The 20325-nt window shown below is 35.5% G+C and overlaps 1 protein-coding gene across 4 annotated transcripts in view; it reads left to right on the top strand.

The window, feature by feature from the left end:
• LOC141454021 (uncharacterized) overlaps positions 1-20325 on the top strand; it is a 301530-nt gene that overhangs the window by 58095 nt on the left and 223110 nt on the right. For all 4 annotated transcript variants that reach the window (XM_074127764.1, XM_074127767.1, XM_074127766.1 and 1 more), the window contains exon 3: positions 3203-3492. In XM_074127764.1, the coding sequence (XP_073983865.1) occupies positions 3356-3492 (137 nt within the window). In that variant the 5' untranslated portion in view covers positions 3203-3355. The remainder of the gene's footprint in view (positions 1-3202; positions 3493-20325) is intronic.

Consider the following 20325-nt stretch of genomic DNA (forward strand, 5'->3'; position numbering starts at 1 on the left):
AAAAAGTTACTTCAACATACCTTACTTATTCCTGAATTTACTCATTTAAGCATAGATTTTGAGTAAAACAAAAGAAATATCAAGACTGTAGTAATGACAAATTCAATTCTTCATGATTAGGTTTCCTCTTCAGTGTTTAAAACTCTTCCAAGTAAAATACTATGTATTAAAATCTCAACCATGTCTGGAACAGATACACAGAAGTTGTAAAATTTTGAATTCTTTATAGTATTTTAAATTAGTGACCAACAATAACTGTTCACAACATAACCATAAACTTGTGCTAATAGTTTTTCTTCATTTCAAAGTTTTGCAATTAGATCATTCAGTAATATCAACCAACCGAAACATTAATTCACTTCATTTATAACTATGAACCATTGTATGAAATGATAGAAAGACATGAAATTCACTAAGAAAGTAGCACGTTTTTTTTTTGCACACAATGCTTACAATGACGCCATGTAACTTAACCTTAAAACCTTAGTTACACATGTAAAGCGCCATCAGAATTAAGATTTCCCCACTCTACCCAAATTGCGGGTGTTAGAGAGAGAGACGAAACATAATAATCAACCAAATATAGGTTACAATTTTTGACAAGTGCTTCTATCTAGGATTTTGATGGTTTACTTTTACTGTTGACATTCTAAAACTGGCCAATTTCAGTAGATAAAAATTGCTGAATCTATGTTCCCAGAGAATTCTTCGTTTAGATTTAAGCACTATTAGCTTTATTTAAAAAAATAAATAATTGTAATTGTCCACACAATATGAACCATACTTATTTTAGAAGTAAATTTAATGAACTAAGGCTACATCGTTAACTTATACCCTGATAATATGTGAAAAACATTTAAATGGTCGTTATTTTATGAATAACTTATCCCGGGAGCTAATCCAATGAATAGATTTGGGGCTGTTAACGATATCGATTTGGAACTACTAGCTACCGACTTCTGGATGTTAATTTTCTGTAAAATATATCACAATCTCTAAGTATTGGTATTGAAAACTGTATCCAGCGCTATTGGGATTGTTCTATTCATAATTTTAAACAAAAATTTGGGTATAATGATGCTCTTGGGACCTTTAAGGTACTTCGTAGATTGTACTCCCTTACTGATGCTTGAGTTAAAGTCTGTAACACAAACTCCAAATTCATTCAGATTTCAGAATCTGAGATGGTATCAGTAAGAATAAATCCTCCGCTAGCACCTGGTAATTTCCTAGTTGCCAAATACTTTTTTTTTTATATATAATATCAAGATGGTCGGGTAGTAGGTTTATTGGAGCATCTTTTTTTTTCGGAATCTACAGTTCCACATACAGCTTCAACATGTGACCAATTGCAGTCGACAATAACCCGAGAATATAACCTTCAACTTAAAGAACCTCAAACCGGGGCAAACTTCAAATCTATTTCAAATATCTCTACACAGACAGATTTTCACCTGCTGCAAACCTGAGAGACTGGACTTATCTTCTCGTTTCAACAATAGCTTCTTACAACAATTTTTTTGTTCACAACAATGCTTACTTTTTTTCTGGATACCTCAATCCACATTTCTCAAGCGTTGCTTTTTCTTCAATCCATTTGGTTATATCTGAACAAGCTGTCATTGCGATTTTCCTCAAAACTGAATATTCTTTACTCCAACAGGTTAGCTATCCTTACAAACAGTTATACCCATTTCTCAGATACTGAGTTTTCTCTATACCAACTTAGGTATCTGCATACAAGCATTTTTCTCAATCACTGCATTTTTGTTTTTGTTTAGGTTACTCCATCTGGTTATTTCATTACAACAAACCATGAAATCCACATTTTTTTTAAAACACTGCATTTTCTGTACTTCATCTGGTGATCTCTGTAATAGCTATTACAATTTCTTAAACAATGTCGTTTTCTCTTTATCAAAGAAGCATCTCCATACAAGCAGTTATAACCATTTTCTGTTTTAACCAAATTCATAGTCTTAATGAACTTCTTTAGATTATAGGCTTTTACTTTACAGCCAAATTATTTAAAATAACCATAGGTGAAGATAGGGATTAAGTATTGTGGTTAGCGTACTGATTCTGCAGGCTCTTAGATTTTTTCTACCTAGGACAGGGGTCGGCAACCCGTGGCTCGCGAGCCGCATGCGGCTCTTTTATCCCAATTGTGTGGCTCTTCAGCCTGCCCAAAATATAATGTATATTTTAATTTTATTGAAACGAATGAAAACTCCATTTATTAAAGGTATTTTTAAAAAAATAAGATCAAAACTGGTAGAAGTACTGAGCAAGAACAAAGTGTGGGAGACCTTCTGCCAGATTTCTGATATTATCAGTGGAACAGAAGTCACCTCAGAACATCGTGTACCCTTTACAACCAACGAGATAACTTCTTTCAGCAAGGCACCTATAACATCTGTAGATGTTGAATGATCTTTTAGTCGTTACAAGTCCATCTTATCGTCACTTTACGTTCCAACATTTGAAATTTCATGTGGTTGCAAACAATTTCGAAGAGTGAAGTTTTCAAAATTGAAAATTTAACACATCTTTTTATAAATAGTAAAAATGTTCTTTGTTGTATAAATCATTATAACTGGTAAAAACAAATTATTTTGTTCCTAATAAATTATTATAAATTGAAATAATATTCTTTTCTTGTATAAATAATTATAACTTGTCCCCCCCCCCAAAAAAATTCCATTTTCATAAAAAAAAAATGTCCATTTTACTTAAATATTCCAGAAAATATTTTAAGAAAATCACATATTTTCCACGTAATTGAAAATAAATGCATATTTTAATTAAATATTTGGCATTTTTAAATACATAAAAATCCGTTCCTTAGTGATTACAAATGATCTTCAGAGTTGTTTACACTCTATCACCCTTGCGGCTCTTGGTAAGAATTATTAAAATTATTTAAGGAGAAATGGCTCTCTACTTAAAATAGGTTGCCGACCCCTGACCTAGGAGCTTCTTACAGCTCACTTACCGGTGATGGGCATGGTTGTCTCTAACGAGGAAATACTGTCCGGAGGCTGGCAGTGCTCTTAAAAAAGCTCTGGGCGCCAATGTACTTAGATGATGAAGTGCCTTAATAATAAGTACATAGAACATTAAGTGCATTCATGTTAGTTTTAAGTAATTTTTTAAATCCAAAACTTTTTACTTAAATTTTTGTTTTTGCTTTTTTTTGCAGGAAGTACGGGAGTGTTAACATTACGGAAGTGTTTTTTTTTTTTTTAGCGGAAGTGCTCTTTAAATAGAATAAAAAAATGTATTTTTTTAAAATAGTGCTTTAAATAAGTAAAGTGAAATTCGGTTATTCCAAATTCCGTTTTTTAGAAAAGCAATGCGTTACAGTATTTTTTGTTGCGTTACACTTTTTAAACTGTGTCCAGTGTCCAGTGTGGATGAACAGCTGAAGACCATCGATGGATGTATGTGGACTGCAAGAGATGTCTCACGTCCCAGCCGACAGCAGAAATGGTAAGTCATTTTTAAATATTGTATTTCTTTTAACGCATGTTGTTAATTGTATTATTGTTGTATATTTTTTAAAATGCATTTCAATGACGGTACTTTATTATTTCGGGGATTTATTTATTTTTTTTAGTTTTTAAATATTTTTAAAGTTTTGGTTTTACATGATGGTATTTTTAAAAAAAACTTTACTTGGTGATCTAACTGACTTCTTTAAATCATCTAGTCTTTCTGATTGAATTCGTTGTGGATTTCCGCTTTGTTTTTTGGATTACCTCCATTTCTGCAGAAGTGGCTTAGTTTTTTTTTTGGTTTATTTCTTAAGTTTGTCTGTTGAATAAGTTTTTGTTCTAGTGATTATGTTAGTCGTTTTTCTGTCGATTGTGTAAAATGCCTTGTATCTGAATGTTTCTCTTCAGTAATTTCTGCTTAAAAACGCGATTAAAATCCTCTCATATTAAACGACCCTGCTTCTCAACTCCTGCCAAATGTCCATTATCCACCAATCGGTTAATCCTAGATGATCGTATTCCTTATCGTGAACTGTTCAAGCTTCTCTTCCCGCTCCTCTTCTTTTTCACCATTATTGCATCTCCATTGTTATCGTTATTTGCTACTTATGCGCCTGTTCGTGATAGAGTATAGAACTAGCTGGAATACAGAAAGGAGAATAACTGAGCTCTACCTCTACAGCACAGCAGACTACAGATCCGGTAGTATTTCCAGGAAGTAGATAAAGAGAATATTCTCAGTTAGTTGACTCCTACATCTTTAAGGTGAAGGTTATTCCTTTTTTTGGTAACCTTGACTCCAGAGCCCTGATTGTTTATTCTTCCCGAATCCTTTTAGTGTCACCAGTTGTTGAGGCCATTAAATATGTCAAGAAAGCTGTGCTTATAAAATAGTAAATCTTATTTTCTTAGTAAAGTCCAGCTTTATTGTGCTTATTGTTTTGGTCTAGATTTATCAATGATCCTTTTGTTGCAGCTTACAGAAGCTCATTTAAAGCAGAGTTTAAGCCGAAAAAACCGTGATATATCATTTTCTGAAGATGATATACAATTCGAGACCGGTTAATATTAACTGAAAACTAGTTTTCTAGTCGGATTAAGTCATAGTTACGTTACCGTGCAGTTGTAAGAAACGTCCAAATTGTAAATTTTCTTACATCTAATAAGAAGATGTATTGCGATTAGATCAAATTGTCGAAATATATGTTTCCATTTAAACAGGTACATTTTGAGGTTCCTGATTTTGTAATTTCCGTTTGAGTGTATTTGTGCGTGGGTACTTGTATGCCTCAAAATCGGGAAGTCGCAAAAAAGTCCAATATTTTGTTCTAAACTTACTGATTAAATTGTTACGATACTTCTTCGCTTTAGAATTGATCTAATGTTTATCCCCGTCACACTTTTACCTAGAGCGCATAATTTCAAGCATGCAGAATTCTGAGATAACTATTTGTTTCAAAAAAAGTTATTCCAAGATAATTTAATCAAGCCAAAACTAGCAAAAAAACTACGTGTTATAAATATAGATACAACTCACTTGGATTAAGATAGGGTTTTCCAAATTAAGTGACAGTATAGTTTGCGATGTCAGATAGTAGTTACATGCTGCACTAGTCTGTCACATCAACAAACCATTGCTAGATTTTATATTCTGACAAGTGACCATAATGATAAGCTGGGTAGGTTGTCAAAATTTTGAAGATTTACTGTTACCTAAATTTGGCATTGGTACGTAGTATCCAAATAGGATGACAGTAAAGTTTTAGGTTGTTACTAAGGAAATGTAAATTCGACATTGAATTAATATATACGAGGGTCGTTTGAAAAGTCCGTGCAAAGTCAGAGAGATAGCACTACTGGCGCGTATCCAGGTTATGTTTAGTTAGTAGCATCTCTTGGAAGAACACACACCAAGTTTCAGCTAGATCGGTCCATTTCTTTGTGTTTGGCATTCGTTTGAATCGAGGAAGTCGAGTGATTTTCAAAAAATGGACGAAAAAGAATTTCGTGTGTTGATTAAACACTACTTTATGAAAGGCAAAACGCCTCAGACTAAAGAGAAGCTTGATAAACATTATGGTGACTCTGCACCTTCGATTAGAACAGTTTATAAGTGGTTTCAAAATTTTCGGAGTGGCCATATGGGCACAAGTGACGCTGAACGTTCTGGACGCCCTGTTGAGGTTACTACTCCAGAAATCATTGATAGAATCCATGATATGGTGATGGATGACAGAAGAGTGAAGGTGCGTGAGATTGCTAGTGCTGTGGGCATCTCGAATGAACGGGTACATAATATTTTGCATCAACATTTGAACATGACAAAGCTATCCGCAAGATGGGTGCCGCGATTGCTCACACTTTGACCAAAAACGAAATCGTGTGAAGTGTTGCAAGGACGGTTTGCAGCTGTTCCAGAAGAATCCGCAGGACTTTAAGCGTCGTTTCGTCACTGTGGATGAAACATGGATACATCACTACACTCCTGAGACCAAAGAACAATCTAAACAATGGGTTACCAAGGGGGGGGGGAATCTGCGCCAAAAAAGGCGAAGACCGTTCCTTCGGCCGGAAAGATTATGGCGACTGTCTTTTGGGATTCGCAAGGAATAATCCTCATCGACTATCTGGAAAAGGGTAAAACTATTACAGGTGCATATTATTCATCGTTATTGGACCGTTTGAAAACCGAGCTGCAAGAAAAACGCCCACGATTGGCCCACAAAAAAAGTCTTCCATCACGACAACGCACCAGCTCACACCTCAGCAGTTGTGGTCGCAAAATTAATGGAAATAGGGTTCCAACTCGTTTCACATCCCCCCTATTCTCCAGACTTGGCTCCCTCGGACTACTATTTGTTCCCCAATATGAAGAAATGGCTGGCGGGAAAAAGATTTTATTCAAACGAGGAGGTGATTGCAGAAACGAATGGCTATTTTTCAGACTTGGACAAATCCTATTATTCGGAAGGGATCAACAAACTAGAGCAGCGTTGGACGAAGTGAATTAACCTAAAAGGAGACTATGTTGAAAAATAAAAAAGGTTTACCCCAAAAACCTCTTGACCATGCTCTTGCGTGGCTTTGTAAGTGAGGAGATCTTCAGTTCGAATCTAGCGTATGGCTACGTTCTTTTTGTTAGGAAAAAATTGTTTATATAGTGAAGTATGAGCTAATTGGTGTAGTTGGACGTTAAGCTTAGATTACTTTACTACTTTATAGTAAGTAGTAGTAAAGTAATTGCCTATTTTTTCAGGCGGGCTTTACGTCTAACTACCAAATTAAGTATCGTGAATGGAGGCTACTAGCTAACATACTTTAACTATAAATTTCTTTTATTAACATTTAAATAAAATCCAAGGCCTAAAGACTGGGAATCGAACGCAGTACCACAACTTTACTTTACTACTTTATATTTAACCCCGATTGTTCGCTTAAATTTTCTTTTGACTTTACCTAACTATTGATTAGAGAGGAAATATTGGAAAATCGATTCTAATTTTATCTAATGATTATTAATCTTATGTATAGTTATGCTGCTTCTTTTGGCGTTCCAAAGCTGAGCTTACTTCCAAGCTTTTTTTGTTTTTTTACTTAAAAAGAAGTAGATTAGTTTTGTATTTTCTCTATGTCTTTAGAAAGTGGGAGTATTGAGGCAGATTTTCGATCAATTTAAGTTTAAAAAAAGTTGTTTTTTCCCCCTAATAGTCTTTTGTGTTTATATATAATAGTTTTTATGTGTAAAATATCCACTACTACAACTACGTAGCCCTACAGCCCGGGGTGGGCCTTGGCTTCCTTAACAATTCGACTCCAGACATCTCTATTGGCTGTTTCCATGCCGATACTCCAAGGACTCTCAAGTCCTACTCAACATCGTCAAGCCAACGTCTTCGCGGTCGGCCAACTCTCTTCTTCTTAATTTTAAGAATTAATTTTTATTTTTTTTTCAAATTTAGATATTTTGCTTACGTATCTTTATCGGACCAGAGAGTTAGGTTTATTTCAATAACGGTCTGCCCGGAAACGTCTCTTGACAGGATATCGATTTTTTTTTTATTAAATTACATATTTCGAGATTTTCTCAAAGATGGCTCCTCTCTTTTCTATGAACTTTTCGTAATTATGCGAATAATTTTTTTTCCAGAAAATTCTAATAAAAGCGGTAGTAGCCAGAAAAACAAAAGTAATTTCATCTCTTTTGCTTTAAGGAGATGTCCTAATCCAATATGAGGATGTATAATATCTGAGATTATATTTAAGACCGTCGATATAGATGTAATGACAAGACAGGGATAGGGAAAAAACACTACAAAACAAAAGAGTGATTTACTGGACAAAATTATTTTGTCAGGACTTAACGGAACTGAACTATGGGGTTCAAACCCAGCAATTCCTGTAGCGTCCAGACATCCTATCTAAAAATTCTCTCCTGAATCACAGACGACCCACATTTTATGTCTCTTCATGATGTTCTTAATATCCCTTTTCGTTTCCGTTCTGGTTTCATTTAGGTCTACGAAATTTTGTACTCCTTTCCTTTCCACGCCAATTCCCTGATATCCTCATTACCAGCTGCCACTCTGTCCGTTAACCCTAGGCAGTCACCTGAAAAGTGGTCTAAGAGAATCATCTCATACGATAATGCAAATCTGCAGTTAGAAAGGCATTCTAATGCGACTGTACTACGTCCAGTGTCCCCTGTGTGTTATTATTGTCTCTGCGATTTATTTTACTTGTACACAATGCAGTTGTAATCACCGGAAATGATATTTCAAAGTGTTTTTTTGTAGCTTTTCAGCGATTTTCTTTAGTTTGTTTTTTTTCGGCCAAAAAATATTACCTTTTAATTGAATATGTATTGTGTTGTGAACTACTTTTTGGTGTAAATTGTAAGTTAAAAGAAAATCTAAGTGGATAAATCAGTGTAAGTGAAAGGCGGGTGATGGAAATTTAAGCTAAAAGTGAGCCAAGTAAACTAGATAATAAGTAATGGGGAATTAGGGATGGGAAATCTAGGGAGAAAGGAAAAACGTGGGAAATTTATATGTTTTCCGATTCTTTTTTCTTTCTATATTTATATGGGGGGATGGAGAAAGAGGTAGAATCGTTGACGTACACATGCAGTTTCCGTTCTTTTGTATGTGTGTATTGGTACGGGAAGTGTGCACTGATTGCCACCATATTTCCTGAGCACTGGACTCGGAACTCTTCCTAGACTGGACAGGAGGGCCATTCTTCTTTCGGAAAAGGCACAGAAAGGAAAAGACAGTGGTGGTCTTTAACTGAAGAAGATGGAGGAAGGAAAACTCTTCATTTTTCTTCAGGTGTTCAGTTTTTACTCACAATCATTTTTCTACTAACCTACATATATGTCCAGAGAAAAAACCGAATTTTCTCCTTTGCACTGTCCATCAGTTGGCCAACCTGTAACCTCCATTATAGCTACTCTCATCTATTACGCAATCTTCTTTTCTGGAAAACTCTCCTCCTTTTTCTTTGTGTATCCCTTATAATACTTCACCCCCCAAAAAAATATCCCAAAATAATATCTCATGTAACTTTCAAGGGTAGTATAGCAATCAAGACCAACTACGGAAATTAAGTTTTTAACCGGAACAACTCGTTCTTTTTGACCACGAAAACAACGTTTTAAGCGTTTTTCCTCCTCCCATGTGATCGTGCGTTTTAAACAAGATATGACAAGAAACAGAGTGGTTATAGTTAACTATAGATAACTATAGTTAACTATAGCTAATTCAATCTTGATATTCCGTTTTGATGTGTGAGGGGGTACGCAGGAACTTAAAATTTGTTAGTTCGCTTACGAGAAGACGCGACAATGCGGCTTCGATCGAAATTGGTCCACCCCAAGTGTCAGTATACTGACTTGAATACTTTTTCTGTCTTGAGATCATGCAATTGTTTAATTCAAAGGAATTGTGGGCAATCTTTTGCTTGTGGATTTGTAGACAATCTTTTGCTTGTGGATTTGTATAAAATCTTTTGCTTGTGGATTTATATAAAATCTTTTGCTCGTGCATTTGTAGACAATCTTTTGTTCTGCATTTGTTTTGAGCCTTGTATGGCCATAATAAGCGTTTTATTCCAGCTGAAGAACACTCTCCTGTCTTAAGTCATATCTGATCATGATGTACTTTGTCGATTCCTGTGGATAGGACACTCCCATCAGAATTGGAGAACTGTACATAAATATGTTTGCAACAACTTACAGCCTTTCATGTCTACTTGAAAATTTGGGACTTCGAGGAATATTTTGATGCTGAAATTTCATTATTTTTCATTTTTCGGGAAAAAATATTTTTGATATGCTGCCCGCTGTTCCTTTAAAAGAACTCCATGAAATTAACACTCGACTGGTTAATTAGGAAAACACAATTAACTGGATTAACAAGCTAAATGTTATTGTAAACAAATCGTTGAAACAATCATTAATCGACTGATTAGTATCATGCTAGTCATTAATCAGCTTTATTAAGTCATTACAAAGCTCTTTATTACTTCGATGACGTCAGTAATAACAGCTTTCAATATCATTTTTACATATATATTTATAAAGTTAAACATTATTCGCAATAAATGATGTAACAATTTCTTGCAACATAACCGTTTAACAAAATGGTATCATTTTGTAAAATGGATTAGCTAATAACATGAAGAAAATCCCTGGTATTACAGAGAGGAGTATAGTTTTATGGGTTTGGATTAAGGATAATAAGGAGTCTGGCAGTGCGAGATAATATTCTTGTTGCCATGGTGATGTAGAGAAGACTTTTTTTTTATTACAAAAAAAGTAAAAGAAAAGAGTTTTGACATTGGTTTTGGCGAGAATTTTCTTTTTTTATTTTCCCAAACTAGATATCCATTTCCCTTAGTAGCTTCCGCTTTAACTTCTAGTGCGAGCTTTCCGCTTATTGGTCTTCAACTCATTTTCCTTTTCTTTGGCAGTAATACCAAATAACATTCATTCACTTCAGTTCAATTAGATTTTCGCCAGATTTGGAAATTTAGACCCTCATTCGATTATTAACAAAACTATACAGGGTGTTCATTTTAAGACGGCTCAAATGCATTTCATGACCCCCATTTTCATATACACAGTTTTAAAGAGTATAAAAAGTTATGAAAGAAACCGGAAACCGCAATTCGATATCTTTAAAGGTGCTAGGCCGATTCAAAATCTGATATTTATTAATCATATTTCAATTTTTTAACTTGTTATCAAAGAGAAAGAAGAGCACGCGATAGGTATTTTTTCATCCCCTTTCTACTAAAAATATTGTAAAAGGCAGTAAAGCTAGTATTTTTCTTAATATCGGGAAATAAGTAGTTTTCCGAGTGATTTTCTAAGCAATAATCAAATGTTAAGAGCTTTAGATGTTCAAAAGCGTAGAAAAAAGGGCTAAAAAATAATTTTACATCTGTTTCAAACAAGAAGGGTTAATAGTTTTTGGATAATTTTGAGAGAGTTGCGTTTAATTACCAAAAAAATTGGAAATCTTCTATCACATATTTAAATCTTCAATATCTTACATTTAAAGATTCAAACTTATTCCTTAATTCATCAAATAATGCACTTTACACAGCTTGTGAAGCATGTACGTGTCTTCTTGTTAGCTAGGAGGTTATCTACTGCTCTCTATATCTACCAGATCCAGATACAGAGAGCCATTTGAGAATGCAGATGTGCTTGCTAGCCAAGTATACCACTGTATAGTTTTGGCCAGATAGCACAATACACATAGAATTATATTTTTTAATCCCTTAACCGTCCTAAACTCTCAGAAATGCCCTGACTTGAATTTTGTTCGAAAATGTTAAAAAAAATTTTTTTTGGACCTTTTTTTTGAGGAAATCTCAAAAAACAAACGATTTAATAAAGCACTTCCGGTTTACTGAGCTTGACCGTGACCTTATTGTTGTTTCCTTTACACGGCACCTAAACGAAATATTAAGTTTGTACTACCTGTTTTTTTTTGGATTTAGTTCTAAATAGACAGACACCATTTAGTGAAAACCACTTTTCTGGTTCAGGGGATCTCGTAATGGGTACTTACGGCGTGATTTTCTAAATTGAAAGTCAGTACGATTTCATTACCTTTCTATTACTGTAATAAAGTATGAGTGTGTAATGAAATTATGTAATTAATGTTCTAGTACAATGATTTTTAGTGCCAACAATTTTTTTTTTGATCGAGTAAGATTTCTCATATAACAGCATCCCTTTTCTTGCAAGATGAAATCTGGCAGATTGGAGTTTACCTTATTGGGTAACATTAGCTTTTCTCCTACAATTCAGCAAAAAAAAAAAAAAAAACTTCAACTAGAAAGAGCTCGTTCCCCATTGGAATCCAATGGGTTCTGTTTGAATATTTAAGAATCTTACCATATCGTTTAAACCTCTATCTACAACTCTTGCTCCCATGAGCGGCAGTAAAAACACAGAAGGCAGCCGCGTAGGGAGTTAGAGTGAGATGAAGCCGGTTAGCCTGGGTGAGGAAGTGGTAGATTGTTACTTTATACATGAAAACGTGAAACCGAATGGAGTAAAAGAGTCCCCGGGACTAGTAGGGCTTGCCACCCTGGTTCCTGCTATTAGTTATCATCCCGTTGTGGCCAGTTGCGGATTAATGACCACTCATACCATTGTAGATCCATTCGCACTCGGCTTTTCTTCAAAAAAGCTCAAAGTCAGTGTGCGTTAGACCTATCACTTTGATTTGAAAGAGAAAAATGGTTTTTAGTTGACTTTTGGAGTAGCTGGGAAATCATGCTTCCTTCGACAGGGTACAATATTTTAAAACTATCTTTTATTTCAGTAAAAAGTACAAGTATTAAGAAATTTCACTTTTTATAAACAATGATAAGAGAAAGTGGTGTACCTTTCTTCTAATAACAATGAATTATTTTTTATTTTCTCGTACTCTACTGCAATAAGAGTAAGTGCAGTAATCCTGCTGATTTTTAATTCTGAAATTTTCGTTTAATTTTGGAAATATTCGTTTTTAAGACTCACATAAAGTATGTTTGATAGTCACCACGGTAGCCAAGCGGTTAGATGCTAGACCCGCAAAGCTAAGATGTATTGCGATACTAGGCTATATTCCCCAGTCTATACCTTTAATGGTTAATATGAGAAATTTACAGTAAAGTATGTTTGCTAGTCGCAACGGTAGTCGAGCGGTTAGAGGCTAGACCCGCAAAGCTAAGACGTATTGCGGTACTAGACTATATTCCCCGGTCTATACCTTTAATGGTTAATATGAGAATTTTATAGTTAAGTATATTTGCTAGGCGCCACGCTAACCGAGCGGTTAGAGGCTAGACCAGCAAAGCTAAGATGTATTGCGATACTAGGCTATATTCCCCAGTCTATACCTTTAATGGTTAATATGAGAAATTTACAGTAAAGTATGTTTGATAGTCACCACGGTAGCCGAGCGGTTAGATGCTAGACCCGCAAAGCTAAGATGTATTGCGATACTAGGCTATATTCCCCAGTCTATACCTTTAATGGTTAATATGAGAGATTTACAGTAAAGTATGTTTGCTAGTCGCAACGGTAGTCGAGCGGTTAGAGGCTAGACCCGCAAAGCTAAGACGTATTGCGGTACTAGACTATATTCCCCGGTCTATACCTTTAATGGTTAATATGAGAATTTTATAGTTAAGTATATTTGCTAGGCGCCACGGTAGCCGAGCGGTTAGAGGCTAGACCAGCAAAGCTAAGATGTATTGCGATACTAGGCTATATTCCCCAGTCTATACCTTTAATGGTTAATATGAGAAATTTACAGTAAAGTATGTTTGATAGTCGCAACGGTAGTCGAGCGGTTAGAGGCTAGACCAGCAAAGCTAAGATGTATTGCGATACTAGGCTATATTCCCCAGTCTATACCTTTAATGGTTAATATGAGAAATTAGCAGTAAAGTATGTTTGATAGTCACCACGGTAGCCGAGCGGTAAGATGCTAGACCCGCAAAGCTAAGATGTATTGCGATACTAGGCTATATTCCCCAGTCTATACCTTTAATGGTTAATATGAGAAATTTACAGTAAAGTATGTTTGCTAGTCGCAACGGTAGTCGAGCCGTTAGAGGCTAGACCCGCAAAGCTAAGACGTATTGCGGTACTAGACTATATTCCCCGGTCTATACCTTTAATGGTTAATATGAGAATTTTATAGTTAAGTATATTTGCTAGGCGCCACGGTAGCCGAGCGGATAGAGGCTAGACCAGCAAAGCTAAGATGTATTGCGGTACTAGACTATATTCCCCGGTCTATACCTTTAATGGTTAATATGAGAAATTTGCAGTAAAGTATGTTTGCTAGGCGCCACGGTAGCCGAGCGGTTAGAGGCTAGACCAGCAAAGCTAAGATGTATTGCGGTACTAGGCTATATTTCCTGGTCTGTACCTTTAATGGTTAATAAAAGGAATTTTATAGTTAAGTATATTTGCTAGGCGCCACGGTAGCCGAGCGGTTAGAGGCTAGACCAGCAAAGCTAAGATGTATTGCGGTACTAGGCTATTATCCCCGGTCTATACCTTTAATGGTTAATATGAGAAATTTACAGCAAAGTATGTTTGGTAGTCGCCACGATAGCCGAGCGGTTAGATGCTAGACCCGCAAAGCTAAAATGTATTGCGGTACTAGGCTATATTTCCTGGTCTGTACCTTTAATGGTTAATAAAAGGAATTTTACAGTAAAGTATGTTTCCTAGTCGTTACGATAGTCGAGCGGTTAGAGGCTAGACCCGCAAAGCTAAGATGTATTGCGGTACTAGGCTGTATTCCCGGGTCTATACCTTTAATGGTTAATATGAGAAATTTACAGTAAAGTATGTTTGCTAGTCACCTCCGTCCACGACACCTAATTGGTAGTTAGTCGTAAAGCCCACTTGAAAAAATAGGCAATTACTTTGCTTTCACTTTGAAACATTTTTCCCGGAAAATTCCAATTAAGGGGACTTCTAGGAGAGAAGGGTGGGGGATAAAGTGCAATTCCTGTGTATAGTGTTATCTGGTGGCTACCTATATAATTTTATTGTGAATAAAATATTGGTCTAAAAAAAGTAACCGCCTAACTTTTACGTCTAATTTTGGGCAGGGTTGCGGAGTGCCATCCTGTTTAATGAATTAGAAACCTTGGGATTTTAAGAGAAAGTCTAATTCGAATCCAACTGATGGCCCTCAGATTTTTTCTGTTCCTAGTAGCTTCCTGCAGTTTACCGTCCGGTAATGCGCGGCATTACCTTTAACGAGAGTACGGAGGACGGCACTTAAAAAAAGTTCCGGTCGCCGATGAGCTCAGACCTTGATGCGCCAAAATAAAAGTCGTTTGAGTGTTCTCACTAGATTTCTTTAAAAGCAAGAGAAGTATTAAAAGATAAATTATGGAAAAGCATAAAAGATTTTAAAGATAGTTCTTTTCTTTTAATAATTTAATTTTTCTATTTTCTTTTTCCCATTTGAAACTAACTTTTCCCATTGGTGCTATCTTTGGACTTTAGTTACCATGAGAATTAGGCAATCTACCAAACTACTTTTAGATGTAAAAGAACCTCTTATATATCGAAGGGCGAAGGAAAGGGGCTTTAGGGAGGAAAAAAAAAGAGGAAAGTTTGGTGCCTTAGGAAGACACCGTTACCTGCATTATTGATGAACTTCTATCACTTAATCCTCCTGTGTAAAGGAGAAGACGAAGAAAGGGCTCGAAGTAAGCGAAGTTAGGGCGAACTCGCTCTCTGCCTTATCTTACTTTAACTTTGGCTCTAATAGAAATCAGAATTACTATAACTTTATTACAAGGGAATTACCGGATTTTTTTAAAGAAATTTAAAATCAATATTCATTACTTTTACTAAATTGTTTTTTTAAAATTAATTATTTACATTTTTCCTCCATTATTTTTAAATTAATTATTTACAAGAAGTATTAACAAATTAATTATTAAATCTGTTTTCATAAACTGATTTATTTGAAATTTGAAACTTACAACTACAGAACAGTTATGGCTTTACGTCTAGCTACCAATTAGATATCGTGCACGGAGGTGACTAACAAACATACTTTACTGCAAATTTCTCATATTAACCATTAAAGGTATATACCGGGAATATAGCCCAGTACCTCAATACATCTTAGCTAGCCTCTAAACGCTCGGCTATCGTGGCGACTAGCAAACATACTTTACTGCAAATTTCTCATATTAACCATTAAAGGTATAGACCAGGGAATATAGCCTAGTACCGCAATACATCTTAGCTTTAAGGGTCTAGCATCTAACCGCTCCGGCTATCGTGGCGACTAGCAAACATACTTTACTGCAAATTTCTCATATTAACCATTAAAGGTATAGACTAGGGGAATATAGCCTAGTACCGCAATTCATCTTAGCTTTGCGGGTCTAGCCTCTAACCGCTCGGCTACCGTGGCGCCAAGTTTAATTACTTGATCTCGCGGACAGCACCATCTAAGGAGCCGAGAAGAATAATTGTTGGATAGGGTAAGAGATGAGAGGTGCTGGATTAACGGATTAGGATAATCAAAATCATTGGGCGCAGAATTCGGGACTGAAATATTTGTAGGCGGCAAGATATTGGGCCTGCTTGGGCAGAATCTCAAACATATAATTCGTAAGACCAAATCGGTTTCAGTAGTAAGTTAAGCAAATCCTTGCTTTGTTGGTCATTGCTAGTTTTAAACTTTAAGGTTTCTATTTCCATTTAAGTTTTCATTGTTTAGGGTTTATCTGCGTATTCCATGTTAGTTGTTTTTCTCAATTTAACCTTCACTTGTCTTTCTAACATCTAGTAACTTATCAGATTCTATAGAGAAGGGGCGAAATTCATCTCTCTCCGGATATTCTGAACAATAGAACCCGTATATTTGCTCATCCTCCCGGATATTGTCTCAAAAATAAATAAATTCAGAAAATTCCACAGTTTACAAACATTTATCAAAGGTAAAAAATGATTAAGATAATGTCAGTTACAACCAAAAAAAAAAACAAAAAAAAATGTGGAAAAAGACGCCTTTTTTTCCACATTAATATAAACTGAGCGGAAAGGGAAGAAGTGGCTCGTCAGTTTCATGAATAAAACTTTAATAAACTGTTTGACATTGTAGCGTACAGACAGACTGTTTTATTTCCTTTGCACAGCGAATTCTAACCCATTTCAGCTTTTACTTTTCAGTTTAGTTATAATTCAGCTTGAGAGACGATTATTTAGTTGTAAGAAGTATTCCCTAAAGGGACTTTAGTTTGTAAACTTACTATACATTGGAACATTTGTAAAGCGCTTAATATAAATAATATGACAAAGTTTTAGCTGACATATTTCGGGGATTGTTTAAAGCTGGATTTATAAGTCATGATTAAGATATTTGACTATTTAAGGATTATTAAATTCAATTTTCCTCATTTTACTGTTGTGAATTTTGAGGTAGCTATAAATGGAATAACTATGTTTTGCTGCTGAATAAGGGTCACATTTCCAAAATTGTGGATAATGAAGAACTTCACCTATCACCCTTAAGTGTAGCTTAGCTTTTATCACAGCCTCAGAAGGATTTCCGATCTATTAAAGGTCAGTTTGAGACTGCTGGAGATAGTTTCCGCTAGAAATGGTACATATTTTCCTTCCTATATTTTTCAACTCCTTAAGTTTAAATCCTCCATCCATTCCCGTAACACTAGATCTCGCTCATCTGATCTCTATATTCCCTCACACCGTACCTCATCCTTTAACAAATCCTTCCTTATATGTGCTACCTCTCTCTGGAACTTCTTGCCATCATCTGTCCGCCATGCTCCTACCCTTCCTATCTTTAAATCCCGTCTATTCAGTTATCTCCTTTCTATCCAGCTCCCTCCGAAATTCTAATTGTTTTAATTTATTTCCTTAATTTCTGTTGTTATTTTTATTTTCACCGTTTGTCAATACTTATTTATTTATTTTCTTTTAAACACAGGCCAAACTGTTAAGTCCTCTATTTGTACCTGTATTTATTCTTAGGGGACAATTGTCCCAGAATAATAAATTTCTTGTCTATTCTATTCTATTAAACTAGGTTTTTCCTTCTACCAAACCTTCTTTTCCGGAATTGCCCTTAATCGAATGTTTTCTTCTGGAATAACGATTTGAATAAAACTTGTAAAACCAATAAGAGTCCGACAGAAAAACTTGGTTAAGATTCGAACTAAAATACTTCCTGATTCTTCAGTTGGAATTGTGCTATAGACCAAAAGCTTGACTACATAAAAAAACAAGCTTTCAAAAGACAAGAAAGCCTTCAGAGATTGTTCAATCCTCTTAAATGAAAGCGAAACTTTTTTTAAAAAATTAGTGGAGAATGTTCTGCAGAAGAATCAAAAGTTTACTCGTTTATGGACCATAGAAGAGGACACGAATACCATCACTGAGATGGTATTACTGAATGAGGTGCTTGTAGAAGAAAAAGAAGCAGTGCAGGATAAATGACTACATAAGAGAAAGGATAGAATTCAAAGGTTTTTGGACGACTGAAACGTCTATAAGGGTAAGCGAAGGGTTGTAAAGAATGCCTCTAAAGAGTAGATGAGGGAAGTAGGTATACGTAATAGATCTTACATCTTCCAAGGGTCGCTTAAACTGGAGCAATCAATAGTAGAAGAGCATCAAGAAGGGAGATTGAAATGGGAATATGGAGCTCACTACGACCTGGGCAAAAGATACCAGAAGAAAAGTCTTCATGAAGTATAAGAAGTTCAGCAGCATTTATTGACCCAATATGCTTATCTATAAAAATCATTCATTTCCAAGTATTGCGCTTTGTGAGAGCCTATGACATCACTCACTGCATACCCACCAATATGGTGTTCAGCTTGAAATGTTTACTGAATACACAATAAACGCAAAACAAGACTGTAAACATAAACACACTCTACAGTAGAACAATAGTACTAATAATTATAAATACCCATTTATATCACGATAAATTATCTGCTAGTTATACTATGGTGTGCATAAACTTGTATATTATACATCACAGTGTAAACACAGTGACTTTGTATCGTACATTGCATTACACTTCACTTGCAATCAATACCCCTCTATCGTTGGCGCTTACAAGTTGATGGAATATGTATCTACTATATAGTACAGTAACTTGATCTCTTTGTAAATCTAAGATTGATTATTATCGATTTACAAAGTTGATATTTTTTTTTACTAATCTTTCTTTGATTTGATTTGGGTCCTATATTCTAGGCACTACAGCAAAGCGAGGCTTATATAGTGCTGAATAGTTTTAGGTATAAAGTGAGTGACTGTATATAATTGTGTTTCCTTTTTCTATTGTCAGGGTTTTCTTGTATATCGGTTAGGCTTATCACTTCTTCTGCCCCTCGAGTTGCCAAAATCGTTGCCTATAAGACCATTTCCTCTTCTAAATATCTGCAGTAAGTTCTATTGCTACTTAATTCTGCCCTCGATTAGTCATAGTTGCTAAGTTTTCGCTCTAAAAGCACATTAATCACAGCAAATTTTGTCACCTTGACTGTGTTAATGTCAAAAAGGGAGAGTAATCTATGCTATGGCTGGAAGGACCGCCCTTAACATTCCTTATTTATGCCCTGTACCTACCACTTACTGTGACAGCTCAGGCCATTTAAATTAACAGCCTAATATTCATAAATTTACATTGGTTTCGTTACATAAGTTTCATCAGTTTCGACTAGAGTATAACGGTGTATATTGACTAGAGTATAACGGTGTATATTGACTAGAGTATAAATAATATTTATTTATTTTTATTTTTAATAACTTCATTGATATTTAGAACAGCAGGTGCGATTGTTATTGCAACAAGTAAATCTAATAACTGATGTAATAAAATATGAGAGAAGGAATTAGCTCAGTTTTAACTCATACTGGATTCCAACGTGAAGATTCCAGGTTCGAAACCAGCTGTTAGACCTTTAGATTTTCTCTTGTTAGCAGCTACGGGCACAATTGGCCTAAGATAAAAATAAAATAACATACGAAGAGTAACCATCTGTTGGTTTCTCTACTGGAGATTGTGGCATCTTTACCAGAACTCTCTTAGGTTTATTCAGTGCACTGGGCGATTGAGTCGCCATGCTCCCTAGAGACCTGTTACTACTTTATTAGTTGATTATATTAGCATCTGGCAACTTTAGCTGGATTTATTGGTCTTGAAGCCCCGGTATCTCTCATGAGATGAGTGGTGGGTGGGGAACAATGGGCATTTTTGATTGCCTGTGTTCCTTCTCCTTTCTGGTGGAACCGTCCTTCTAATACAATCTACAAAATCTACAAACTACCCGTTGGTAAAACAAAAAATCTTCTAATCAAAGAATCTGGAGAGATTTTTCAAATTGTGAACATTTCTAGATGAATAGATATTCTTGCAAGTGTAAATGGGAAGTAGGCAAACAAGAAGTGGTAAAAAAAAAGAAGTCTTTGAACAATATAACTCAGTATGGCTGGTGTAAAAGGAAGATTGTGGAATGATAGTAGTGAGAATGAGTGGTAGCTGGCACAGAAATAGTGTGTGTGTGCGGTTCTTGGGACCGAACCATGCATTAATAAGGCGTAGAGAACACCCAGCCAGCCACTTAGGCCCATTACTGGGACCACAACAGCCATTAAGCAGAGACCCTGGGCCGGCCTAACTTCTATTTTTTTAATGCTCCTACTCCTGCTACCACCCTAGGCACCATACTTCTTACTCCTCTTAGCTTGTAACTTCGTATACAACTTGTTTGCCCGCTATCTATCTTGTAAGTTAAGCCACTA

Source organism: Rhodnius prolixus, unplaced genomic scaffold (assembly GCF_049639745.1).
Source record: "Rhodnius prolixus isolate KJV_2025 unplaced genomic scaffold, Rpr scaffold_9, whole genome shotgun sequence".
In the NCBI taxonomy this organism is placed as follows: Eukaryota; Metazoa; Arthropoda; class Insecta; order Hemiptera; family Reduviidae; genus Rhodnius; species Rhodnius prolixus.